This window comes from Ornithorhynchus anatinus, chromosome 5 (genome assembly GCF_004115215.2).
Source record: "Ornithorhynchus anatinus isolate Pmale09 chromosome 5, mOrnAna1.pri.v4, whole genome shotgun sequence".
Lineage (NCBI taxonomy): Eukaryota > Metazoa > Chordata > Mammalia > Monotremata > Ornithorhynchidae > Ornithorhynchus > Ornithorhynchus anatinus.
The window spans coordinates 1434071-1461137 of record NC_041732.1 but is presented as its reverse complement, the minus strand read 5'-3'; the positions used below and the strand labels follow the sequence as shown (position 1 = coordinate 1461137).

The 27067-nt window shown below is 56.3% G+C and overlaps 1 protein-coding gene across 2 annotated transcripts in view; it reads left to right on the top strand.

Annotated features, from left to right (window-relative positions):
* Positions 1-10131, top strand: part of SAE1 (SUMO1 activating enzyme subunit 1) — a 36008-nt gene extending 25877 nt beyond the window's left edge. Inside the window, exons 7-9 of one of the 2 annotated variants that reach the window (XM_029065304.2) lie at positions 5055-5199; positions 6937-7006; positions 9189-10131. In XM_029065304.2, coding sequence (XP_028921137.1) covers positions 5055-5199; positions 6937-7006; positions 9189-9281 — 308 coding nt within the window. In that variant the 3' untranslated portion in view covers positions 9282-10131. The remainder of the gene's footprint in view (positions 1-5054; positions 5200-6936; positions 7007-9188) is intronic. The other variant, XM_029065305.2, reaches the window with a different exon arrangement.
* The last annotated feature ends 16936 nt before the right edge of the window (positions 10132-27067 follow it).

Sequence of the window (27067 nt, the reverse complement as noted above, 5' to 3'; positions counted from 1 at the left end):
TTCATGCTGGGGTGCATGTGTGAAGGCAGAAGGGAAAGAATTGTTGCAGAGTGAGAGATGGAAGACGACTATTGGGGAGGGGAGTAGGAACAAGTGATTTTTAGAAGGTTGATAGGGAATAAGGGCAGAAACAGAGGGAGAGGGGTTGGAGCTATAGAAGAGGTGTTAGGGGGAGGGGGGATCTCCCCTTCAGAGGCAGCGGGGCAGCTGGAGGAAGCTGGAGTGGTTTTGAGGGAGTGATGGAGGTTTAGGGAGGCGATTGACAATGACATTCACGTGATTGGGTCAGCCTGAGCTCTGGGGACTTCAGAGGTGATGGGAGGAGAGCTCTGCAGAGGTCACCCCGGAGCGGATTAGGGGTGCTTGAAAGGCTCCTGGACCGTTCCAAGAACCAGCGTTTCCAGTGGGGAAGGAATGGCGAAACAGATCTCAAGAGGTGGGCTCTTCTTACCACCCATCGGGAGTTCAGCATCTCGTGCCACGCCGCCCCAAGAGTAGCAGGGGTGCGTGTTGACCTGCCTGCTTGGGGTTGTGAAATTTTCCAGTTTACACTTCAGGCCTCTGGCTAGACAGGGAGAAGCTGAACGCTTCCGGCTGCATTTTTCCATTATCTCTAGATTGTGCCCGGCCATCTGTGTCCAAAGGCTCTCGAGCCTTCTCTTCTTCTCTTCTCCCGTGGCACGTTGCAAAACAGCGAGCGTGTGCTGGTTTCCTGTGGCAGAAAGCTGACTTTGATTTGTTCTTTTTGAGGTTACCGTAAGTTTATCATAACAGGAGTGCTAAAAATACCAGGTCTAGTATGGAACCCGCGTTCTCTTACCGGAGTGAACAATAACACCAGGCCTACTCCCGGCACAGGGAGCCTTCGGCCTTTTCCCGGGAAGGACCAGTGTCCCGTTGGCTTGGATGAGGGGTGGGGGCAGCGACTAGATGTGTGGGAACTTCCTGGAAGACCAATGCTCAGACTCAGCCCCCTCGTTCTCGGCCACCCTTGGTAGTTTCTCCAGTAGGTCCCTTCTGGCTTCTCATGACAGCCTTGCAGGCCGGACAGAGGAGCACGTCCCCTTTCAGACCTCTCACCCAACACTTTCGCTGCCCAGGCCGGTGTGATCTCGGGGACGAGACTGATGGCCAAGCACATCGGAAGCCAGACGGGCATGTGGCCTCGCCGGTTCAGCCTGGCCAGGGTCTGGTCCAATCAGTCGTATTTATTGGGTAACTATCGGGTGCAAGGCACTGGACTAAGCACTCGGGAAAGTACAGTATAACTATGAGCAGACACGTTCCTGCCCACAAAAAGCTTACAGTCTGGAGAGGCGCTCAGAGTATAGGGAGACATAGACTTAGAGAAAACAGGGCCAATGTTGAGGGGGGGCAGAACCTAACTCCACCCTTTCTCTGCGGCCCACTGGGATTTGGAATCCCAGTAATTCCCAGGGGGCCAGATGAGTATCCGGACTCCTTATCCGCATTTGAGGGCCCCTCGGCTCAGATCGGGGAGTGGGAGAGAAGAGAAGGGGATGCACGGGGCCGGCCCATCCCCCACGAAGCCAACCTCAGCACCTGGCCCCCTCGGCCCGGCCGGGCAGCAGGAATCGGGAACCGTCACCTCCAACTTTCCGGCGCAGTGGCCAGAGAAGCCGACGCCCGGGAGAGTCGAGCCACTGTGGAGAATCGAGCCACTGAACTTCCTTTTTTTTCTTCTTCTTCTTCTTTTTTTTTTTTCCGCACAACCTGGCGAGGATGTAGTGACGTAAAAGTGAGAATGTTTTGCTGTCCGGTGCCTGGTGGTGACGGCCATCCAATCGGGGAAACAGCTTCAGATAATGGGGTCGCTGAGCAGTTGTTGATCTGAAGCCATCGTGACCACGAATGTTTAAAAATACCTTGTTCAAAGTAGCGGCTTCTGTGCCGCTGCCTTATCAGAAAGCTGTGGCAGTGTGGGATTGGCTGGTGGAGAAGCCAGGCTGCCCCCAGAGACCGCAGTCATTCAGAAAGGAAGAAGTCACAGCCAAATAGAGAGGGGAAAAGAGCAAAGATGGCAGACCACGATAATGAGCAGGGACGGGTGCTCCTTGTGTCAACAAGATCGTTGTGGGTGTGTGACACCTGCCAGCCGAGGGGGGGCACCCAGTCTGGAGCGCCATGGCGGTCCAGTCGGCCGGAGGCGGGCTGCTGACCGTCGGGCGCAGGTCTGCGGTGGTAGAAACAGGGGCAACCCGAGGGCCAGGCTGCACGCCATCCACCCTCACTGGACACTGAGGCCCCCCCAGGGGTTTTCTTGGGACAGGCAGGATTAGATGCAAATGGGAGAACCGTCCCTGACCCAGGAGTGGATGGCACCGACGGCCATTCTAGAGAAGGTTTGCCTTAAAGTTGCCATCACAGTCACTCCTCCAGCTGGCCATCTATCCCCTTCCCTGGGCACTGGTACAGTCACTGTTTTTCAAGTTGTGGGAAAGTTGACATGGGCCCCGCTCACCCCAAGACGGACCCTCGTCATGCTGCCTCAGGGCTGTCCGCCACACCAGCCAAATCAGTCCCGGCCCTTTCACTGGCTCTGGTCACCTCCGCTGCAGCAGAAGGAAATTCTCCCACCCCAGGGTCCCCTCCCAAGAGTTGCTCGAGTCCGAGAGCCTGGTCTTGCACCTCTCCGGTTCCGCCTCCCAGTACCTTCCCCTGCTTGCCCGGCCCACGGCTTTGGCCTGTGTCCGAGCCGCAGGCCTAACAGGAAACGCTTCTGAAGACATCAGCTGGCGTTCCCATTCCCACCCACGGCAGGGCCGAGGTGGTTGCCTCTACCTTCCGGAAGCAGCAGGCAACCTGGCTTAAATCGGTCACATTCTAGTCTGCCTTAACTGACGGACAGTAGTGGCTCTAGGTAGAAATGAGTCAACGTTGGGCGTGGGGCTAACTGTTCCTGATCAGTGGGCTCTGTAGGAGGTGGCCACTCTTGGGAATAGAGGGCTCCCGGGTAGTTGGCCTACTGCCCGCAGGCCTGATATCTCAGTGGCTTTGTCGGCCACCATTTGTAGGGAGGGACTGCCCCCTGAGGAGAGGACTGTGGGGAAACCTCAAGAGCTCTGTGCCACCTTCTCCCGCCCCACCCCTCTTGCCTTGGAGCGCACCGGGCACCGATTCTTTCTTGGAAAGGTGCGCATGTTCTCCGACGAGCCTTGGTCAGTTGGCGGCTGGCAGAGCAGCTTTTTACAATTGAAAACGGTCTGGTTTAACTGAGCCGCTTTATCTGTAAACGGTCGGGGAGGAGCTCTTGCCAGAAGCACCCGACTCAGTGGTGGCCGTGTGTGTGTGTATGTGCATGCGTGCATGTGTGTGCATTCGCGTGAGGGGGAAGGAAATGGAACAAAAGTTAATAAACAAGAACACACCAGCATCCCTGACTGGGGTAGGGGGTGCTGACGGTCTGTGAAATGGATGTGTTTTCCCCTCCGCAGACCTTGCGCTCACTGTGAAGGGCTGACTTTGTGAAGGGTGAAAAATGCAGCTCCTGTTTGCCTTCCTGAGTGAAAGGGGGCCCAGCTGGCTCCTTTCCCAGAGGCCCCAAGACTCCTTCAGATGTGGTCACCGAGGTATCTGGACGGTGCCAGCTCGCCTGCCCGGCTATTATCGGCTGGGCAGACGGCACCAGCGGTGGGCAGGAGGCCCAGATAAACATCGCCCCCAGCCGCTGCGACCGGGTCCTATCTTCCTCCCATCTCCGGTGGGCTGTCTGTGAAGATCGGCAGCTGGCCGACCTGTCCAGCCCCATCTCCCGCGGCGTGCGGCGTATTTAGCCAGAGCATGTGACCAGCCTGTCCCCTGAGTGGGAAAGCCGAGCCGGTGGGCCGCGGGAGGGGTCACGGGGCTCTGACGGGAGCTCCAAAATATGAGGTGGGGGTTCTCGGGGGACCGCTGCTCTGGCGAGTCGGTTCCGCTCGAGAACAGGGCACTCCGACGAAGAGAGCAGCATGCCTCGACCAGCGTTCCTTGCTTTGCCTCTGCACATCTGCAGGGGAGGGGGCTTGTTTTGTGCCCCGGGGCTACCGTAGGTGAGGGGAGGGGAGAAGGAGCTGCAGCAACATCTGTGTCGTTCTGTTCGAGAAGCCAGGGAGGCCGGGGGTGAAGTCACCATGTCAGGTGGTGGTCCAGGAGTAGCGCACTGCCAATCACAACAGATTTACACCCCCACCACCGGGGCCTCCCCTTTGGCTTTCCGGCTCCTCTGATTTCACCAAGAACTATTAAAGAATAAGATTTTCACCTGGCACCGCTACCTGAAAGACCTTCCTAGACCCAGAATGGTTCCTCGAGACCATGACTACCAATGCTACTGTATTCTCCCAAGTGCTAAGGACCATGCTTAGCACACAGAAAGTGCTTAGGGAATACTGTTGATTGATTTCCCTCTCTCTGCTCCCCCGTTTCCTCCCGATCCAGTCTCTGCTCCTCTGCCTTCGTGGTTCTGTTTCTATCCTTTCGTCCTCCTCCCTAGCCTAATCAGAATAACTCGCTTCTCCTATTCCTCTTCTAATTTTATCTTCCCTTCTCCCCGTCTTGGCCTTCTCTTCTTCACTTCTCCCTGTCTCCTTGTGTCTGTGCGTCTCTTCCTTCTATCCCCCTTTTTGTGCCTTGCCCTCACGTGGTCAGGGAACGTGTTTCAAAGTTCTGAGCCACTTTCCCAAGTGCTTAGCACAGTGTCTAACACACGATGGGTGCCCCTTAAATACCGATAGCCTCTCTCCCTCTTTCTGGATTCTTGGGTGGCCAGGAAGTAAAGGGGTGCTTGATTCCAACCCCGTCATGGGTATCGAGGGGTGCTGCTGGCTGATTGTCCCTTGAGCTGGGACCTGCGGAGGGGAGGGTGTGGGGTGCCGCGGAGTCCTGTTGGGGCAGGGGGGAGGGTGGGCTGTGAAAGACCCCTTTTGTGCTGGAGTGGTTTCGTACACTCTTGATTTGTCGTGCGTTTCTTTGCTTTTTCCAGAAATCTCTTCCTTCTAGTAATAATAATAATTAGTAATAGAAGTACCTCACGGTCTTTTCTCTTCCATTGCCAGTGCTCCTGAAATTCCGTACGGATAAGGGGAGAGACCCCCAGTCGGACACCTCCGGGGAAGATTCGGAGCTGTTGCTCCAGATCCGGAATGATTTGCTCGAGTCCCTCGGAGTCAGCCCGGATGTGCTCCCTGATGACTTTCCCAGGTCAGTGTCAGGGTGACCGGTGCGGGGAAGAGGGGGTGGAGATCGCGGGGGAGAGGAATGTGTGTGGGGCCGGGGTGGGGAGGCACTGTCTGCAGAGCAACGGGAGTCCTGGCGAGGCGGTCTTTGCCTCCAGAGGGCCTTCGGAGCTGGGTTGAGGGCCGGGGGGGAGGGGCAAGGCGCGTTCCCTGCAGGGGTTTGCCTCAGTGGTTCATTTGCCTGAGGAAGTTTTCATGTTCAGAGGTCCAGGAAGTGCCTTTGTTGCCAGGGGCCGGGTGAACTGACTGCCCACCTGAGGCTTTGGGTCACGTGGCAACTGAACCTATTATATGTGGTGGGTGGCCCTGACTCTTCCCGGGGTGACTTGAGGGGCTTGGTCACTGGGCACTTTCTCCGAACTATTTTCCCTCCCTTCCCTCCTAACTCCCACCTCCTCACTAAAGCGATTATCATCTTTCTAGGCTGTCACCAGTGCCACTCATTCACTCTTTTTCCCCCTGCAAGGCATTCAGCCGCTTCCCGATGGCTCAGCCGCTTCCCGATGGCTCTTCCCCTACCTCAGTGGGTTAGTGGTGCTGACGGGCCAAGGCCCCGGGACCACTCCCCTTTGCCAGTTGCCCTTCCTCCCCCTCCCCATTAGTGGTGTCGGGCAACGAGGCCGGGCTAGGCCTGGTTGCCTGGGGACTGCCGTGTTCACAGCTCCTTGGAGCCAGGGATTGGGTGGCCCCCGGCCCCTGCTCTGGTTACGAGAGCTTTATGGGTAGCAGGCTGGTGGGCTGCTCTCTTTGGGGAGATCCTTTTCGGCCTGAGGACCACCCCCGCACGGAGGGGTGGGAGATCATTCATTCAATAGTATTTATTGAGCACTTACTATGTGCAGAGCAGTGTACTAAGCGCTTGGAATGTACAATTCGGCAACAGATAGAGACAATCCCTGCCCAGTGACGGGCTCACAGTCTAACCAGGGGAGACAGACGGACAGAAACAAGACAACATAGTCTTGGTAAATAGAATCAAGGGGATGGATACCTCATTAACAAAATAAATAGGGTAATAAAAATATATACAAATGAGCACAGTGCTGAGGGGGGAGGGGGAGGAGCAGTGGGAAAGGGGGCTTAGCTGAGGGGAGGTGAAGGGAGCAGAGGGCAGAGGAGGAGCAGAGGGAAAAGTGGTAGCTAAGTCTGGGAAGGTCTCTTGGAGGAGGTGAGCTCTCAGTAGGGCTTTGAAGGGGGAAGAGAGTTAGTTTGGCCATCGCTTCTTTGACCATCGGGTCACTCGAGCCAACCCATGGAGCGGGTCTCGTGTGGGCAGAAAGCACAATTTCTCACCTCCGGGTATTGGTTTCAGTGGAGAAATGCTACCCCCACGCACCCCCGGCCCGCCTGCATGTTGACACAGGCCTGCACCCCGCATTTGTTCGGGCGGCGCATTCAGAATCCGCCGCTCATCTGCGCAGGGGAGAATCACGAGAATGTGACCGGGGCCTTTTCCCCGCAGGGAGCCCCCGGACCAGCTGATACTTAGGGGGCCATATTTTTAGGGAGGCCATATATAGGGTTTCCTCCCCCAGACCCCACGGATTGGCCCGTGGGCAGAGGAATCCTCAGGGAGAATTCTCAGGGAGTACAGGTGAGTCTCGTGCCGCCGCCCTCGCCAGGGCTCACCAACATTTCCGTTCCTGACGCTGCTCCCTTCTTCTCTCCCTTCCCCCTACCCCCCCCCACCCTCACATTTCAGCTGCTGCCTCTCTGAGATGGCTCCAGTGTGTGCCGTTGTTGGCGGAGTGTTGGGTCAGGAAGTCGTCAAGGTAATTTCTTGTCGTCCGGATCTCTGTACTTGTCCCTACCGCCTCCCGGGAGAGTCAGTCTGTGGAGAAATCAATCTGGCCACAGTGGGCAAAGAGACCTGATAGCTGGTTGTTACTGCCTCCCCTACAAATGGAGAGAGGGGAAGAGGGAGAGAAAGAGAATATGAATTTAACTTGAACCACAAATTGGGCGATTTGGATTCATCCGACTGAGCCATCCTGCCAGGACCCACTTAATTTTCGGGCTCCCCCTTTTTGACCTACCCCTTCCTTCCGTGCACTCTCTAATCATCTGGCTTGAGCCCTGAAGGGTGCTTTGTGGTTCCCCTGTTTGGCACAGCTCCCAGTGCCCCTGAGAGCAAGGGAACTCACCTCCTTTCGGCCCTTTCCCACACCAGAGGAGTCGGGCTGTGCGACCGCTTTCTTTTACCCCTTGACCCTTGTTTCCCCAGCGGGCACGATGATCCCTGAAGTCCCCGTGGTGTGATCTGCCAGAGGGCAAGACAAGGTGGGAGCCTCCCTGCTGCCCCGTCTGAGATTGGCAGCAAACTGTGTTCTCCACTGGACCCAATACCCTCTGCTTCCCAGGAAGGGAGTGGGTGCCAAGGCTTCTTCTCATTCTCCACCAGATCTCGGGGCTCCCCTTTTGGCACCAATACCACTCCCAGGGCGCGTGCTCAGTCCTGTCCCTGCCCTCATCATATATCTACTCCCCCCAACCCCTGCCCCGCCCCGATGGCTGTTTCACCCTGGCCTCCACCTTGGTTAGCTTGGAGGCCTTAGGTTTACAATGGCCAGGGTGATTAAGGACTGGCCAGACCTCAGTCCTTCTGAACCAGCTGCCACCCTTCCCTCCTCCCCTCCCCTCCTGCTCAACTTTCTACCCCTGCACACCCGTCCCCCTCCTCCCGGATCGGGACAGCTGCCGGCAGACTCTTGTGTCTGTTTACCCTGGAGAGCCGGAGCAGTCCACATTCTTGGTCTGGGTGTATGGGGAGCTCCCGGTAGGCTGTTGAGAGGAGGATGGGCGGGTGGTGGATGTTGGGGATGGTGGAGGGGTAGCGAAGCAGACTGCCCCTACAAACAATTATTCCAGTAAATCTCGCCTGCTAGCAAAAAGACCCCCAGCCCTGCCTCTGCCAACAGCGGTAGAGACAGTCCCTTGAGAAGCCGATTTGAGGTCACCGGGAAGCCAATGACCCAGTCAGTTTCTCAGGCTGCTGCTAACGGGCCCAGGGGCCACCTGTGGGGATCCAGGCCACCTGTTGGGTTCCAGCCCACCGGAGAAAGACCAAGGACAGGCTGCAGGCGGGGTGCTGGGGTAGTGCGCCATTATCAGGGAACCTCTAGGGGCCAGAGGGATCCCAGTTTGGGCCCAGGACATGGCACAGACAGGCTGGGAATCGCCTCCGGGATGTGTGCAGGAGGGGTTGCTGGCTGGGGGCAGAGCGCCTGCAGCTCTCTGGAACCCAGTACTTCCTAGAGGCGATTACCGGATCCCTTATGTGACCGCTGCCTGCTGAATTTCGTTCATTCATTCATTCAATAGTATTTATTGAGCACTTACTATGTGCAGAGCACTGTACTAAGTGCTTGGAATGTACAATTTGGCAACAGAGACCATCCCTGCCCAATGACGGGCTTACAGTCTAATGGGGGGGAAACAGACGGACAAAAACAAGACAACATAATCACGATTAATAGAATCAAGGGGATGGACACCTCATTAACAAAATAAATAGGGTAATAAAAATAGATACAAATGAGCACAGTGCTGAGGGGGGAGGGGGAGGAGCAGAGGGAAAGGGGGCTTAGCTGAGGGGAGGGGAAGGGGGGTAATTTGAGTGTTGGGGTTTGGTCCCCCTCCTCCCTCCAGCCCACTCTGATCCTCCCGAGGCCAGCACATTCTTCTGGACCATCATCAAAATGCCGTCTGCGGCCGGCTTCGGCTGCTGTCCTGACCGGCCCTGGCACCATGGAGCAGAGAGTGCCCTCGGCCTGGCCCTAGGAACTTTTGGGGTGTAGAGCTACTCGGGCCTTGGTGACGAGCAGCTAATGAGTCCTCTCAGGCTGCCCTGATCTGCCTTTGGGGTGATAGGGAGTTTAGGGGAGGGTCTCAGCTCAGCTCCATTTTGTCCTTTTAAACCCAACACCGAACGTGTCCTTCCAAATCCCTCCACAGGCCCTGTCTCAGAGAGACCCACCGCACACCAACTTCTTCTTTTTCGATGGCATCCGGGGCAGTGGAATCGTCGAATGCCTGGGTCCAAAGTGACCTCAGGGCAGGGAGCGCCACAGCCGGGAGACTCTGGTGTCAGCTTCCCCTCCCTCTGCTGGGATTCGGGAGAAGAGGAAGACGTGCCAGTGGAGACCTGCTTCCCAGTCTCATCCCGTCGTCGTCCCCAAACACATACCCACACACACACACACACACACACACACAAATTCTCATTCTCCCTCTCTTTCTCTCTCTCACCCATTACTACCACTGCCCCTTGCAGGCCTTTCAGAATGTGGGTCCAGAAGCCTTGAGGGTTCTAACCCAGGCACAGTTTCTGACTGTTTGCTGTCATCAAGTCCCCAGTCCTTCCCAAGCCCCCCAAAATGCAGCTCACTGCAAAGAACCCGTCGAGTTCCCCTGCCATCCATCGTCTACTGCCTACTTCGTCCCCACTATGGTGAAGGACAGGAGTGCCACTGCCGGGCAGTGGATGAGGGGCCGGAAGAAGCACTGCGGAAGGAAATTTGAGTTTTCCAGCGGCAGTTAGTTTTAGAATCCGGACCCCTGGCACAGGGCACTGTCGGGAGTCTCCAGATTACCCAGGGTTTCCTGCCTTGGGCCCGGGGAGCCAGCGCCCAGGCCGTCTTGTCCAGTCAGGAAGCTCACGGAGACTGAGGCTGCGACCCAGTTGTCTGAAGTCTCACGAAGAGCGTGGTGGAGGAGAACGTCAGCCCCTGTTGATACACACTCCTACTGTGAGTCCTGCAGCCCAGGCACCCTCACTGGCATGGTTGTCTACGGAGTCGTTGTGCCCTCTGTCCTCTGGTGTCCGAGAACAGCAGCTGTCGGGTTCCTGTTTGTTCTCCACGGGTCCCTTAAGGAATAAAAGTGAAGTTGTTTTTTCTGCCTTGCCCATTTCCTTTCCTGCCGACACCAAATGATCAAGCCAGCCCTGAGAAACACTGGGGGTTACAGACACTGACGTGACCTCTTCGGGATCCAGGTGCAATCCGAATGACTGTGCTGGTTGGCGGTCTTCCCCATTGCTGCGGGGCCTGGCTGGCTTGCGGATGTAGCTATTTAGGTAATAATAATTATGGTACTTGTTAAGCACTTACTATGTGCCGAGCACTGTTCTAAACACTGGGGAACACAAGGTAATAAGGTTGTCACACGTGGGGCTCACAGTCTTAATCCCCATTTTACAGATGAGGTAACTGAGGCACAGAGAAGTTAGGTGGCTTGCCCAAGGGCACGCAGGAGACAAGTGGCGGAGCCAGGATTAGAACCCACATCCTCGACTCCCAAGCCTGTGCTCTTTTCACTGAGCCATGCTGCTTCTCTTAAGTAGTTAAGTGTCTATCAAAAAAACAAGAGGCTCAGTTTTGTGGAGAAGAAAAGGAAGCACATGAAGGAATCAGGGTGCAGAGCGCTGCTTTATTCCCTGGAGACAGTTTACTTGAGCTAGAATGGGCCTGAAAGTCAGAGGACCTGGGTCCCATCTCCACCAATTTTCTGCTATGTGATCTTGAGCAAATCCACTTCTCTGCCTCAGTTCTCTCATCTGCAAAATGGGGATTCAGTGCCTCTTCTTCCTGCTTAAACTGTGAGCCCCGTATGGGATCTGATTATCTTGTGTCTACCTCAGGGCTTAGTAGAGTGCTTGGCACATAGTAACCGCTTAACAAATACCACAATTTTTAGAAGAAGCGATTGCAGGCAGACCTCCAGGAGCTCACAAATGTCTTCACAGTATGGGTAATGATTGTGTTCAATTGGCTACCAAGGATGGTGTTGAAAGTTAACAATTTCAAGAGGGGTCTGGAGCAAGTCACAGTAGGGTGTCTATAGGTCACTAGAGGGGAGGTTGGGGTGGTTGGCCAATCCTGCCCAAGCCACAACAGATTGGAGTGAGTCTGACTCAGTGGCCTGGCTTCCCTTATTATTGATCCTACCTCTTACTTTTGCTCTCATCCAGGAAGCAAATGACTTAATTTTCTTTTAATGGTAACTGTTTAGCGCTCACTATGTGCCTGACACTGTACTAAGTGCTGGACTAGATACAGGTTAAGATGGACACAGTCCATGACCGATTTGGGGCTCACTGTCAATCTCCATTTTCCAGATGTGGTAACTGAGGCACAAAGAAGTTAACTGAGTTGCCCAAGGTCACACAGCAGGTAAGTGAGAGTTGGGATTAGGACTCAGGTCCTCTAACTCCCAGGCCCATGCTCTTTCCACTAGCTCAAGCTGATTCCTACGTCAGGCCCCGATTGTGTGCCCCCCATTTTTACTTCTCTCCCCAACCATTAACCCATTTGCAGTCTGCCTGACTTTTGCCTCTGACAGGTGGCCAGCTCAGGTCCTAAGGGTTTGCAATCACATCATCTGATAGGCACAGATGCCTGCCCGGTGGCCCTGCCGAGCGATTCCCCCTCTAGATTGTAAGCTCCTGCTCGAGTCTAAACTCGTTGTGGGCAGGGAAGTTGTTATATTGTACCCTCCCAAGCGCTTGTTACAGTGCTCTGCACACAGTAGGTACTCAATAAACACGAATGAATGAATGATTCCTGTTGGCCGTGAGAGCAAGACCTACCGCTAACCTCACTCCCCATCCCTCCCCAGCTGGCTCTTGGTGGGGACCTGACCCCTGTGTGGGAGAAGCAGGGTGGCCTAGTGAAAAGAGCCCGTGCCTGGGAGTACGGAGAGCCTGGGTTCTAATCCTGACTCTGCCACTTGTCTGCTGTATGACCTTGGGCAAATCACTTCTCTGAATCTCAATTTCTCAACTGTAAAATGGGGATTAATTACCTGTTCTCCTTCTTACTTAGATTGAGCCCCACGTGGGACAGGGACTCTGTCTGACCTAATCGTGTGCCTTCGAAGAAAACTCTCTGGCTCCGTATACCATAAAGACTTTAAGGCAGAAGATGGGATGTTCTGAAGAGGATGTGTCCATGGAGTCGCTATGAGTCGGAAATGACTCGACAACATTTGAAGACCCCTGCACTTAGAACAGTGCTTGACTCATAGTAAACACTTAACGAATACCATTTTAAAAAAAGCGGGCCTGTTGGTGGCCGGGGCTCGTCCCGTTGGGTCCCGTAAAGACCAGGGAGCTATTTTGGGACAACTGTCGTGGCACGGTGGCCCAGCCTTGCAGTCTGGACTGCTCACAGACGGATGGCGAAATTCACAGGCACGCTACTTTAGATCTGTTTTTCGAGGTTTTTATGTAAATGTTTCCCTAACATACCATTCAGCCTGGCCTAGACCAAATATTCCTTCCAACACAGAGACTGTGCTTCTTAACTGCCACCAGCAAACACCCTCTTGAAGCCTGAAGGGAGAGAGTACTGGGTGAGAGGGGGATGTTGTCAGGAGGAGCGACAGCCCCAGCCCGTTGTAAAATCGACAGCGACTCTCTCCCAACTGTCCAACTGTCCGGTTCCTCCCAAGAGCAGACTGGCGGGGAGAAGTGAGTGCTCACCGTTTCCTCCTCAGTGCATGGCATTCGAGTAAGGGCTGTCCCTCCTGGGCATTTCCTGCTGGGTTCACGACCCCAAGCCACTTGGACAGTTGAGCTCCTACTGCTTGGACTGATCACTGTCCACAAGAACTTCCCCTCTAGCTGGCTAGGCAAACGTAATGTACAAGTATTAGACAATCTCCACCCGTGTCAGCTCACCGCTGCCAGCGCTGCTCACTTGGTCCCCTGCAGGCCTGGAGCTATTAACCGCATCGCCGCCTGGGGCCATGTGGCCAGAAACGTTTCTGGTCCGCAGAGGGTAGAGAACAAAGGGGGGCCATCCCATCCCCAGGCTCCCCCCACCTGGGACTCTCAAATTTCACCTGGTTTCATTTAGCGGTGTGGGTTTCCATTGGCGCTGTGGCTGTTCAGCCAGAGAGCCAGGCTTCGGGCCCAAAGGGAGCCAGAGAGCATCTTCTCAGCCAGGTCCTGCCCACCTTAGAGAGGTGCCACGCAGCTACCAGGGGCTCTCCGGTCCAGGCTCCTGGTAAACTGGCTGTCTGGAAGAAGGCTGCAGATTACTCTCTTCCGATGCCACCACGGAGGGGGAGGTGGCAGCCGGCCTTGTGGCCATCAGTCATCAATTGTATTTATTGAGCATTTACTCTGTGTGTAGAGGCCTGTTCTAAGCGCTTGGGAGAGTACAGTACAACAGTTGTTAGACAGGTTCTCCCCTTGCAACAGGCTTAGAGTCTAGAGGGGGAGATTCATTAATTTAATCTCATTTATTGAGAGTTTACTGTGTGCAAAGCCTGGCACTAAGCACTTGGGAGAGTACAATCTAACAATCAACAGACACATTCCCTGCCCACGGTGAGCTTACAGTCTACAGGAGAGACATTAATATAAATTAATTATGGATCTATACCTCAGGGCTGTGGGGCTGAGGGATGAGCGAATAAAGGGTGCAAATCTAAGTGCAATGGCCACTCAGAAGGGAGTGGGAGAAGAGGAAATGAGGGGCTAATCAGGGAAGGCCTCTTGGAAGAGATGTGCTTTTGTTACAGCTTTGAAGGTGGGGGGAGTGATCATCTGTTGAATATAAAGAGGGAGGGCGTTCCAGCCCAGAGAGAGACCATGGAGGAGGGGTCATAGGTGAAGGAGTCAGAGCATAGCACTGCTAATGGAATCTCCAGCTGGAAGCTGAAATATTTGGATAGAGAGCACTGGAGAGCACTGGACTGAACAGCTTTTTTTTTTCCCCCTCCTGCCTACTAAAGGGTTTATATTCTAACAGACAAGGCAGACTTCAAAACAGGCATCCTCCCTCCCGGTCTCCCAAACCTGCAACCTCGACATTATCCTTGATTCCTCCTTTTCTTTCAACTCTCCAGTTCAGTCCACACTAAATTCCTTTGGGGATTTCTGCTGCATTTCCAGGATCTGCCCCCTCCTCTTCATCCAACAGCGCTGGCCCTGGATCTCCCTCCCTTCCCTCTTCCCTCTTTCCTCTCCCTCCTCTCCCTCTCTCTGCCTATCTCTGTCTCCCTGCTCTGCCTCTCCTGACAGTGGGGTGGAAGTTCCCTATTTTTAACCCTAGGACGTGATTAGTTGAATCCCTGTAAAAATAGACCCTCTCAGAGGCATTTAGTCTCAGGCCTGGGAAGGGTCTAGGCTGGGAGCTGGACTGGGGCAGCCACTTGGCCCCTTTCTGGTCACTGATGGGCAGGGACTCTGTACCCTAAAGCCACCCACAGGACCCCAGAGGGCCACGTGGGCCTGGTCCCCCTGGGATGGTCTTTTTTTGTTGTTAGTTTGTTTGTTTTATGGTATTTTCAAAGTGCTTACTATGTGCCAGGCACTCTACTAATCTCTGGGCTAGACACAGGCCAATCAGGTTGGACACAGTCCCTGTCCCACCTGGGGCTAACAGCCTTCATCCCCATTTTACAAATGAAGTACCTGAGGCCCAGAGAAGTGAAGTGACTTGCCCAAGGTCACACAGCAGACGAGTGACAAAGCCTGGATTAGCACCTAGGTCCTTCTGACTCCTAGGCCCGTGCTCTAACCACTGGGCTACTCTACTTCTTGGAAAAAGAGCAGTTGGAAATGATCCAGCGACTGAAAGATATCTCCATTCCCTAAGAGCAAACACTCTTCACTGCTCCTTGCTACTAGCAGAGCTAGGGAGGGAATCCCTCCAGACTGTAAGCTTCTTGTGGGCAGGGAATGTATTTGTTTACTGTTATATCGTACTCTCCCAAGCACTTAGTACAGTGCTCTGCACACAGTAAGCGCTCAATAAATGATTGAATGAATGAATCTTAGTTCATTCCCTGTCCACAGCTCTCTGCCTCCACCCCGGGTTCCAGCAGCATGGCCTAGTGGATCAAGCATGGGCCTGGGAGTCAGAAGGTCATGGGTTCTAATCCCGGCTCTGCCACCTGTCTGCCGTGTAACCTAGGGCAAGTCACTTAACTTCTCTGTGCCTCAGTTCCCTCATCTGTAAAATGGAGATTAAGACTGTGAGCCCTGTGTGGAACGGGCACTGTGTCCAACCCAATTATCTTGTATCTACTCCAGTGCTTAGAACAGTGCTTGGCACATAGTAAGCGCTTAACAAATACCATAATAATGCTTATTATTATATTATTATTTGCCCGCTTGCCTTCCGGATGGCGGCAACTGGTCCCAGCCTAATGAAAGCCAGGCTCCAGCTTACGGGTCCTCAGGTGGCTTTGAGCACCAGGCTGGGCTCTCCGGAGGAAATCCAACCACGCCCGCCCTCAGAGTTTTCAATAGTGCTCACGGACTTTCCGGCAAACAAAACGGAGGGGAAACCGCAGCTGGGATTGTCGCGGGAAACCCCGACCGACCTCACCTGCTGTGTCCCGCAGCCCCACCTCAGCCCAGCTGGGGGAACGTCCCTCTAGACTGGAGGATTGGCTTTTGTTCTGTTTTTCGGGTTTTTTCAAAAAAGGTATCTATTAAACGCTTACTAAGCGCCGGACACTGTTCTAAGCGCTGGCACAGATGCAAAGTAATCGGGTTGGACATAGACCCTGTCCCACATGAGACTCACAGTCTAAGTAGGAGGGAGAACAGGTTTCCCTATTTTACAGTTGAGGAAAGTGAGGCACAGAAAAGTCAAATGACTAGCTCAAGGTCACACAGCAGACAAGTGGCGAAGCAGAGATCAGACTGCCAGGACTGTGCTCTCTGCATTACACCACGCTGCTTCTTGTTACGGGCAAAGAACGCATCTGCTCCTTCTGTTACATCGTACTCTCCTATGCGCTTACTTCAGTGCTCTGCAGAGAAGCCGCGAACCTTAGCGGATAGAGTGGGGAAGTCAGAAGGCCCTGAATTCTAACCTCAGCTCCACCACTCGCCTGCTGTGTGACCTTGGACAAGTCACTTTCCTTCTCTGAGCCTCAGTTACCTCATCTGGAAAATGGGAATTAAGATTGTGAGCCCCAAGTGGGACAGGGACTATGTCCAACCTGATTTGCTTGTATCCACCCCGGCGCTTAGAACAGTGCCTGGTATATAGTAAGTGCTTAACAAATACCACAATTATTCTTTCATAGTCAGCACTCAATAAATAGCATCGATTGATCGATTGCACATAACTTGCTCATGAGAAGCCACGTGGCTCAGTGGAAAGAGCCCGGGTTTAGGAGTCAGAGGTTGTGGGTTCTAATCCCGGCTCCGCCACTTTTCAGATGTGTAACGTTGGGCAAGTCACTTAGCTTCTCTGTGCCTCAGTTCCCCCATCTGTACAAGGGAGATTAAGACTGGGAGCCCCACATGGGGCAACCTGATTACCTTGTATTTACCCCAGTGCTTAGAACAGTGCTTGACACGTAGTAAGCGTTTAACAAATGCTATTATTATTATTCAGGGGGTTCTGGGGCCGCCCTCGATGGTGGTTTGTGCCTGACCCCTCCCGGCCCCCTCCCCTGGTCCTCCCCCACCCCCTCGGCTCCCTTCTCTTCCCCTCTTGGCTCAGGCGAGGCGGCTTCACCGCTCGTTAGCATCTCCGCCGGAAGGGAGGCGAGTAATCAAAGGCGTGAAACAACTAGCTCCGCAACGCTGCGGCGGAATTGCAGGGCGGGTGGGCCGCCCTGAGCCCTGGACCCCCACCCCCCGGCCCGCACCGGGCCCCGCCGGAGGGACTGTGAGAAGCCTCGGATAACGATAATAATAATAATAACAATAATAATGTTGGTTACACACAACACACACTCACACACATACCAAACACCCCCCCCCCCCCCCCCCCCGCCACTTGCCTGCAGGCAGTGCTGTAAAGGAAGAGACTTAGCGATCCCGTTAAATAATAACTACGGCAGTTGTTAACCACTTACTATGTTCCAAACATTGCGAAGCAGATACAAAATAAGTTGCACACAGACCCTGTGCCATACAGGGTCCACAGTTGTAATAATAACTGTGGAATTTGTTAAGCGCTGCCCCCTTTTAGACTGTGAGTCCGTTGTTGGGCAGGGATTGTCTCTGTTGCCGAATTGTACATTCCTAGCGCTTAGAACAGTGCTCTGCACACAGTAAGCCCTCAGTAAATACGATTGAATGAATGAATGAATGAATGCCAGACTCATAGTAAGCGCTTAACGAATAGCATAAAAAAAAAAAGTCTTCCCTGGCAACCTAGAGGGCTCTGGTTTCCCGTTTCTCTCCAGGAATGGAGAATGCAGATTGGGTGGGGACTTTTCTGTCCTCTGCCAGCCCAGCCGTTGACCCCTACGCTTCTTGAGGCCAAAGGCTCGTCCCCGTCTTCCTCCAACCCCCTCCCCTGACCAGGAAAATGAGCGTTTGAGACTCGGGAGGGGCCTTCCAGAGCCCAGATCCTCTGCTTGGAGAGGCCTGGCAAGGAACCGGCAGGCGGGCATGAATACTGGCACCACCACAGTTCTCCCTCCCTCTGGCTCCACGTGGCCTGGCCAAGGGCCTGCAAGAGCTGAGTCAAGACTGGCGCTGAGCTCCAAGAGGCAGCCCTCATGGCGGGACCAAATCCAGGTCCCCGGGCAAGGCGGGGCACCGGGCCGATTCTGCCCTCCCACCCTACCACCTTGCCGGGATCCATCCTGAGCGAATCCCGGCTCACCTGCTCCTCCTCCTTCCTGTCGGTCAGTCAGACCCCCGTCAATCAATTCGGACCCAGATCCTGACCCTTATAGGTAGGGGCCACAGTTTTAGAAGGGAATTGAATACCCATTTTACAGATTAGGAAACTGAGGCACAGAGCAGCTAAGTGACGTGCCCCGTGGTCACGCAGCAGGCAAGTGGCAGAGCTGGAATTAGAAACCAGGTCATCTGACTCCCAAGAAGGTCTTCCTTCCACTAGGCCACATCAATCGCATTTACTGAGTGCTCACTGTGTGCAGAGGACTGTACTAAGTGGTGTGGCTCAGTGGAAAGAGGCTTGGGAGTCAGAGGTCATGGGTTCGAATCCCGGCTCTGCCACTTGTCAGCTGTGTGACTGCGGGCAAGTCACTTCACTTCTCTGTGCCTCAGTTACCTCATCTGGAAAATGGGGATTAACTGTGAGCCTCACGTGGAACAACCTAATTACCCTGTATCTGCCCCAGCACTTAGAACAGTGCTCTGCACATAGTAAGCACTTAACAAATAGCAACATTATTACTATTATTATTATTACTGAGTGCTTGGGAGAATGCAGGTGGTTCCCAGAGTCCATCCAGCCCCGGCCCAGCCTCTTCCTCTTTCGGCCTGAGGAATGGCCAAGAAGCATGGGCTTAGTTAGAACATGGCTTGGGGAACAAGGGGCCAGGGGAAGGCGATGTGATGCCAAAAAGGGTTTTTCTGCCTCCCATCTTGGTGTCTCCCCTTTGCTGGGAGGCTGGAGGTGCCCCAAGTGCTCTGGAGAAGGGGAAAGCAAGGTCCTGGCTAGGACTCGGGGGGGTTGGCTGCTGGCAGAAGGATCACCTGCAGGTGGAGAGAGGAAATCTGGGGTGCCCAGGGACCAACCCCACCCCCTTGACCCCAAGAAGCAGGATCAAGATTTCCTCCCCTTTTCCGGATCCCCAGCAGTGTGGCCTAGAAGAAGGAGTAGGGGTCTAGGAGTTGAAGGACCTAGGTTCTAATCCTGACTCTACCACTTGCCTGATGTGTCGCTTAACTTCTCTGTGGCTCAGTTTCCTCACCTGTAAAATGGGGTTAAAATATCTATTCTCCCTCTCCCTTAGGTTGTGAGCCCCATGTGGGATAGGGACTGTGTTCGACCTGTTTAATCTCGTCTCTACCCCAGTGTTTAGTACAGTGCTTGGTACCCAGGCACTTTTTTTAAGTGGTATCTGTCAAGCACTTACTACATGCCAGGTCCTATACTAAGTACTAGGGTAGATAAAAGATAATCAGATTGGACACGGTCCACAGAGAAGTTAAATGACTTGCCAAAGGTCACACGGTAGACAGAGCCGGGATTAGAACCCAGATCCTCTGACTCGGGGGCTTGTGCTCCTTCCACTAGGTCACCCTGCGTCTCACATAAGCACTTAGGCACATATCTATAAATTATATATTGTAAATTATTTATTTATATTAATTTTTGTCTCTCCCTCTAGAGTGTAAGCTCATGGGCAGGGAATGTGTCTACCAACTCTATTGTACTGTACTTTCCCAAGTGCTTAGCGCAGTGCTTGGCACACAGTAAGCGCTCTATGAATGTCACTGATGATAGTAAGCGCTTAACAAGTTCTGCAATGATTATTACGCTGGACACCTAAGATTAATGGGAAAAGGAATGAAAGGGGGAGAGGGGACTTTGTCAGACCAAGAACTAAGGAAGGGGTAGACTGGGGTGGGCAAAGGGCCTGGTGGTCTCTCCCCTTTCTGGGACTGAAGCTGAACTCAATCGATGGTATTTTTTGAGTGCTTACTCTGTGAAGAGCACTGTACTAAGCACTAATATTATCAGCCTCCCTAGTGCGCCGAGCCTGGCTGTCCTAAAACAGACGGGGCATTGCAGGGCAGTCTTTCTGGGCTTCCGGCTCCTATATAGGTTCTGGAGCCAGTGCCTTTTTCTTTGGGCCAGAGTGGTCCGAGTGCCCCTGGGGATCAAGCCCTGTCCTGCCCCGGGATCACAGTAATAATGGAGGTATTTGTTAAGCGCTTACCATGTGCCTGGTACAGTAATAATAATAATTATAATTGTAGTATTTGTTAAGGGCTTACTTTGTGCCAGGTACTGTACTAAGCGCCGGGGTGGGTACAAGCAAATTTGGGTTGGACATAGTCCCTGTCCAACATGGGGCTCACGGTCTCAACCCCCATTTTACAGATGAGGTCACTGAGGCGTAGAGAAGTGAAAAGACTTGCCCAAGGTCACGCAGCAGACAAGTGGCGGGGTCAGGATTAGAACCCGGGTCTTTCTGACTCCCAGGCCCGGGCTCTTTCCACCACTAGGCCACGCCGATTCTCCCGCTGACCCCGGGCCCTCCCCCGCTTCCCGGGCCCAGGAGGACTCGGACCGTACAGGCCGCGGACGAAACAGCAGCCGGCACGGTCGGCCGGCCAGGTCGGCTGCCGGCGGGCGCCCCTCGGCTCGGGCCTAGACGTGTCCCGGCCCACTCGCCCCGCTGCGGTGGCAAAGGAGAACGGCCAACTGCTGCCTTCAGGTTTTATTGAAAATGAAACATACAAAAATCATGTACAAAAAAATTAACCAAACATGTACAGAAATTTCATCCCAGTATCTACAGTTCAGAATGTACAATATTTACAGGCTGCCTCCGCCTCCCCCCGCCCCGTCCCTCCCTGACTCTTGCCCCGGCAGCTTGTGGGAAGACTCAGAAATGAGTGGCTCCAACTCTCGGAGAGACCCAGGCTCCCCCAGCCTCAGGCTGGCGGCCCCTCCCCCGAGAGGGCTCTGGGTCCCCGCTGTGCCCCCGACGTCCCCACCCGCCCACCCCCTCCCCAACGACTTCCGTTCTCCCAGGGATCCGACTCTCCCCGGGCCACACCCAGTGGCCCCCGTGCGAATGTGAGCTACATCGACAATGCAAATGGTTTGACCCCCCTCCCCCGACCACACCCCCCTGCCCCCCACCCGGTGCCCAGGAGACGAATGGTACGGCAGTGACCTGCCGCGAGACGAGACGGGACAGAGGGACGGGGGGAGAGGGGGCGGGGGACGGGGTCCACAGTGTACAGACAAGTGTCCTCCCCGGCCCGGCTCCAGGCCCGCCGGGCCCCTCCTAGTGGTTTGCAGGCTCCTCGTCGTTCCGGACTCCCGGCGGGCCGCGGGGCGGAGAGGCGGGCCGCGGTGTGGGCGCCAAGGGCCTGGGGAGGCTCCGGCGCTGACGCCCTCGCGGCTCCCAGGTGGCTCTGGGCAGACGGCGGGTCTTTGGTTTCCTCGAGGGACGCGCTCCCTTCTGCGGCCCCGCCCCGCTAGCCCTGGCCGGAGGAAGGGCGGGGGGCCCGACGGCCCATCTCAGCACCCCCCCGCCCCGTCACCGGGGTCGGAGACGCTACGCTCGGCTCAGTTCACGTGGGCGCGGGCGGGGAGTCTGTTTGCCCTCCGCCAGAGGCGTCACCGCGGAGCCGGCTCCGGCCCCCGACTCTGCCGGCGGACGTCACCGGCAAAGGGCCGGGAGGGAGCACTGGCTCTCTGGTTCCCCGGGGCTGAGGTGAGAACGGAGCCCCTCCAGACTGGCCCCCGGGGGTCTCTTCCCCCAGATTTCGGGGCCCCGGACGCCGAGGGCCTCGTTCTTTCCCTTTCCACGCACGCGCCGGTCCTCGGGCCTCCGCCGGCCGGCCAGAATCCCGGGAACGGGGCGACGTGGGGTCCTCTATGCCGGAAGCCTGCTTGGGGCTCAGGATCGGCGGCGATGGGGCGGGGGCGACCGGGCCTCCGATGAGTCGCGCCCTTCCGGCCCGCGGAAGGGCCTGGGTCCCGGTCGCGGCCCCTTGGCGGCGACCCCTCGGCGGGCGTGGGCGCCGCTCGGCTTGGTCCTAGTTGGGGTCTGGCTCGGGGAGCGGGGCGCCCCGGTGGGGGTGGAACACGGCCAGGAGCTCGGAGATCAAGTGGTAGAAAGGGCCCCACAGCGGCCCCCGCTGCTGCCATGCCTCTCGCCTCTGCGGGGACGGAGAACGAAAACCCACATTAGCCACGGGTTCCAGGCAGTCGCCTCCACGAGAGCCCCCGACCCCCGGGGCTAGTTTAGAGTGGGTCACCGTTAGCACCGGCCAACGTCCTCGAAAGGCCTGGGACCCTGCAGGGCTCCACTACGGGGGACAGGAAGGGTGGAGTGGGTGGGCTGGGACAGCCAACGGGTGACAGGGTCTCGGAGAGGGTGGCGGGGGGATCCTGCCCTCCTCCATCACCTGGGAGAGACAAGTGTGAGGGAACACGCTGGAAGTGCAGCAGGAGGGATGAGGACTGGACTGTAAGGACTTCCCGGACAACGGGTTGGGGCTCACGGGGATGGAAGCTTTGTTTTGGGGGGACTTTGAACCCTCTTTGCCTGGGCTAGGCCAGGTTCAGTAATAATAATGTTGGTATTTGTTAAGCGCTTACTATGTGCAGAGCACTGTTCTAAGCGCTGGGGTAGATACAGCGTAAGCAGGTTGTCCCATGTGAGGTTCGCAGTCTTCACCCCCATTTTACAGATGAGGTAACTGAGGCCCAGAGAAGTGAAGTGACTTGCCCACAGTCACACAGCTGACAAGTGGCAGAGCCGGGATTCGAACCCATGACCTCTGTCTCCCAAGCCCGGGCTCTTTCCACTGAGCCACGCTATACTGTCCAGAGGCAGTGGGATGGACGGTTGATTCGCCCAAGGGCCCTTCTGGACAATCAATCAATCAATTGTATGTATTGAGCGCTTACTGTGTGCACAGCACCGTACTGAGCACTTGAGGGAGGATAATAGAACAATGTAACACTGTGTGCTTCCCTCTAAGGCTGAGCCTCCTCCCCACTCCCAGAAATGGGCAAGAGCTGGGGCAAGAGCCAGGGGCCGGCTTTCTGGCCCCCAAGTGTCTGGGGCTACTGGTCCCTCCGACGTCAGGGGACTGGGGGTGGGGCTCAGATCGGGGGGGTGGGGCTCAGCCTGGTTCCATCCCCATCCCCTGCCTCTCCAGCATTTCCCCACTCTGGCAGCCCCCGGCCGCCGGGTGGGTGGCCGACTTTTCAGTGTGGAAAAGAGCTTAGTTCAGTGCTCTGCACAGAGTAGGCCCTCAATAAATACCACTGTTGGATTGATTGTTTGATGCCCTAGAGAGCTGGGGGGTGGGGGTGGGGGGAAGGGGCAGGGACGAGCCTCCTGCCCCAGGGATCTGGACAGCACACAGTAAACTGAACTGTCGCCACCACCAACCTCTCGCCCACGTCCTGCCTCTGGTCTGGAACGCCCTCCCTTCTCCTATCAGATAAACAATGACTCTCCCACCCCTTCAAAGGCTTACTGAAAGCGCATCTCCTCCAAGAGGCCTGCCCTGACTAAGCCCGCCTTTCCTCTTCTCCATTCCCTTCTGCAACACCTTAACTGGTTCCCTTTATTCATCCCCTTCTCCCAGCCCTACAGCACTTCCGTACATATCTGTAATTAATTCATTAATTCATTCATATTCATGTCTGTCTCCCCCTCTAGACTGTAAGCCTGTTGCGGGCAGGGAATGTGTCTGTTTACTGTTCTATTGTACTCTCCCCAGCGCTTAGTACAGTGCTCTGCACACAGTAAGCACTCAATAAATACTATCGATTGACTGACGGTCTGCGATCCCACCCCCTCCCCCTCCCCATAGACTCCAAACAGCGCTCAGCACATAGTAAGTGCTTAACAAATACCATTATTATTATCAGAAGCATGAAGTAGCAGCAGAAGCAGTGTGGCCTAGTGGACAGAGCATGGGTCCGAGAGTCAGAAGCTCCACCGCTTGCCTGCTGTGTGGACTTGGGCAAGTCACTTCACTTCTTTGCCTCAGTTACCTCATCTGTAAAATGGGGATTGAGACTGGGAGCCCCATGTGGGACCGGGACGGCATCCAACCCAATCTGCTTGTATCCACTCCAGTGCTTAGTACAGTGCCAGGCACATATATTAATTATTATTATTACTATTATTAGGGACAGGCACCCCTGGGGGCAGGTTCACAGTAAGGTCTAAAAAAATACAGTGACGGATAGATCGTTTGATACACTTGAGGACTGGGGGGTGGAGGGTGGGGGAAGGGGCAGGGAGGAGTCTCCACCACCCAGGGATCTGGACTGGGATTTCACAGTTACTGTAAGCGCTCAATAAATACCAGTGCATGGCGCGTAGTAAGTGTTTAACAAATACCATAATTATCATTATTAAATCCACCTGACTGACTGCGATCCTGCCCCCCGGGAGCTCTCCGGGGGGACGGGCATCCCCAGGGGGGCCGCTTCACAGTGCCTCTGGGGTGGGGTGGGGCGCAGAGAGGGGGGCTGGGGGTGGGAGGGGACGGGGCCCGGCGGCAAGCCCGGCCTCCTGCCTCGTCTGTTTGGGGAAGCTGAGCCGAGCGCGCCCACGGCGGCGGTGGCGGCAGCGGGGGACGTTGCGGGGCGGACGGACGGGCAGGCGGGCACGCGAGCGAGCAGCTGCTGCTGCTGCTTCTGCTGCTGCTTCTGCTGCTGACTCATGGGCTATAAATAGACCGGGATATATAAGCCGCCGAGCTAGCAGCCGCCAGCCTCACTCCCCGCGCCGAGCCGAGCCGAGCACAGCAGAGCAGAGCGCAGCGCGGCCCTCCCCGCCTCCCCCTCCTCCCACAACCGGCCCCGGCCACCGCCCCCGGCCACCTCCCCGCCGAGCCCACAGCCCGGGCCGGAGCCGCCGGGGCTGGGGAGGCGGGATGTCGGGGAGGGCGGTTTGGAGAACCACGGCAGCACCCCACGATCGTAAGACCGACGATCACCGTGGCATTTGTTGAGCGCTTACTCCGTGCCAGGCACTGTACTACACGCTGGGGTGGATACAAGCAAATTGGGTTGGATGCAGTCCCTGTCCCTCATGGGGTCCACAGCCTTAGCCCCCATTTTATAGGCGAGGGAACCAAGGCGCAGAGGAGTGAAGCGGGTTTTGCCCAAGTTCACACGGCAGGCAAGGGGTAGAGCTGGGGTAAGGATACAGGTGCTTTTGACCCCCAGGCCCGGGCTCCATCCACGAGGCCACGGTCCCTTCCCCGTGCCCTTGTCGCACGGCCCCGGATCTACCCCGGGAGTGGCGGGAAGGAGGTGCCCCAGGTTTGGTGGCAGCCCGCCCATCCGCCTAGCCCGGCGAGACCCTCCGGGGCGCCCACATGCACCAATCACCGGGCCCGGGGGCCGGGGGGAGGGCGCGAGACCCGCTTCCGGCCCCGGTCGCCACCCCACCTATGGAGGCCCGTGGATAAACGGGCCGGAGTTCCCGGCCCCGCGCCGCCGCCCGCTCTGTCCTCGATTCACCCCCGCGCCCCTCCGGCCCAGACCGCTGCTGGCAACGGCAGCCGCTGCTCATCTGGCACGCAGCCCGGCCGACGCGACGGGTCGCCGGCCGGCCGGGTGAGCGCCCTGCCCGGCCCGGCCACGGACCCCGGAGACCGGACCTCGACGGGCCCTGGCCGCCGGCCCCCTCCCCAGGTTTCCGTGGGGTCTCGGCCCCGCCCAGGGAGAGCAAGGCCGTCGGGGCCGGGGGGAGCAGACTATGCCCTCATTAACCCCAGAGAAGCGATGAGGAGGTGGGGGGGCCGGGGAGGGGTGCTGGAACATTTCTAAGCGCGATCACCCACACGGCTGCATCCATCAGCCCGCCACCCGTCCCGCCCCCTGCCCCATCGCTGGGAGGGGGGTGGGACTCGGGGTTGGCATCCCAGCCCGGTCTCCTCCTACCCGGGACCTCGCGGCCGGAGGCCTCCGGGATGTGGAGACCATCTGGGCCGTCTGGGCAACCCACCAGCCGGTGTTGAGCCAGTCTGACATCCAGGCAGGCTTCCGGGGCAGTCTAGCGCTAGTCCCTCTCACCTTCCCCCCGCGGCCCCGCCGGCTGCCCCCGGCTGACTCACCCGTCTCCGGCAGAGCTCGTTGAAGTTGTCCCCCATCCTCTGGAGCCGGGCCCCAATCTCGCGGTCCCGCTGCTCCTCCAGCTCCCACCGTCCGCCCACCCGGGGGTGCCCGTTGGCCAGCGAGGCCTCCCGGCCCGGCCCGACGGGACTCCCGGGCCCCGGGGAGGCCAGCAGCTGCCGCTCCGCCTGCCCCGCCGCCGCCACCGCCGCCACCGCCTGGCCCTCCGGGTCCTCCGGGTCCTCCGGATCCTCCTGGTCCTCCCCCTGAGACCCACCGTCCTGCTGGGGCCGAGAACCTGCAGGGCAGAGGGACGGGGGTCAAGGGATGGGCCAAAGTGGCCGGAGGGTGGACGCTCTGCCCACCTAGGGCTGAGGGGACAGGCCCCCCCTACTCCCGGGACCCCTTCCTCTACCGGCCGGCTCCTGGGGAGAAGGTTCAAACCCACGCTGAGCTAGACGGCTCAATTAATACCACTGAGTGTTTGATTGATTGACAGCGAGCTCCTTATGTGTCTGTCACCCTCCCCCTCTTTAGGTGCGGATCCAGAGCCTCCCAGAGCCAGCGACCACGTCTACTTTCCACCCATGAATTCTTTCTCAACGCTCAGTGCAGTGCTCTGCACGCAGTAAAAGCACAGAGTAAGTGCTGTTACTCCTCCTCCACCACCACCTTCTCAAGGGCAGAAGACTTGTCTTTCCCTTCTAGTGCATCCTCCCCAGTGCTTATTAGCATGCTGTGCACACAGTAAGCACTCCATAAATACGACCGACTGACGGTGGTGCTCAATAAATACCACTGCTCGAGCACTCCCAAGGAGAGAAAGCAGAGAGAAGTGTGCTTCTCATTCAACCCACTGCCCGGTTTCCCTTTGGCTTGCCATCCGCTTTCTTGAAAGCCCAGGGGCATTCAAGTTGCCAGGTTCCCTAGCTCCCACTCGGGGCCCTGGGGAAGGGAGAAAAGGGAGGGGTTAGAGGGGCGTGGCTCACGCCGGCCCCTCACTGGGCACTCAAAGGCAACAGCTCCTAATTGAGAAGCGGCCTAATGGAGAGGGCACGGGACGGGGAGTAAAAAGACCTGGGTTCTAAACCCGGCTCTGCCACTTGCCCACTGGGTGACAAGTCACTTATCTCCTCTGTGCCTCAGTTTCCCTATCTGTAACAGGGGAATTGCAAAACCTGTCCCCCCCTCCTCCTTAGACTGTATTTGATCTGATTATCTTGTAGCTATCCCAGCACTCAGTAGAGTGCTCGGCACACAGTAAGTGCCTAATAAAATGTTATTATTATTAATAATGATAATCCCTTGGAAACCCCTGAA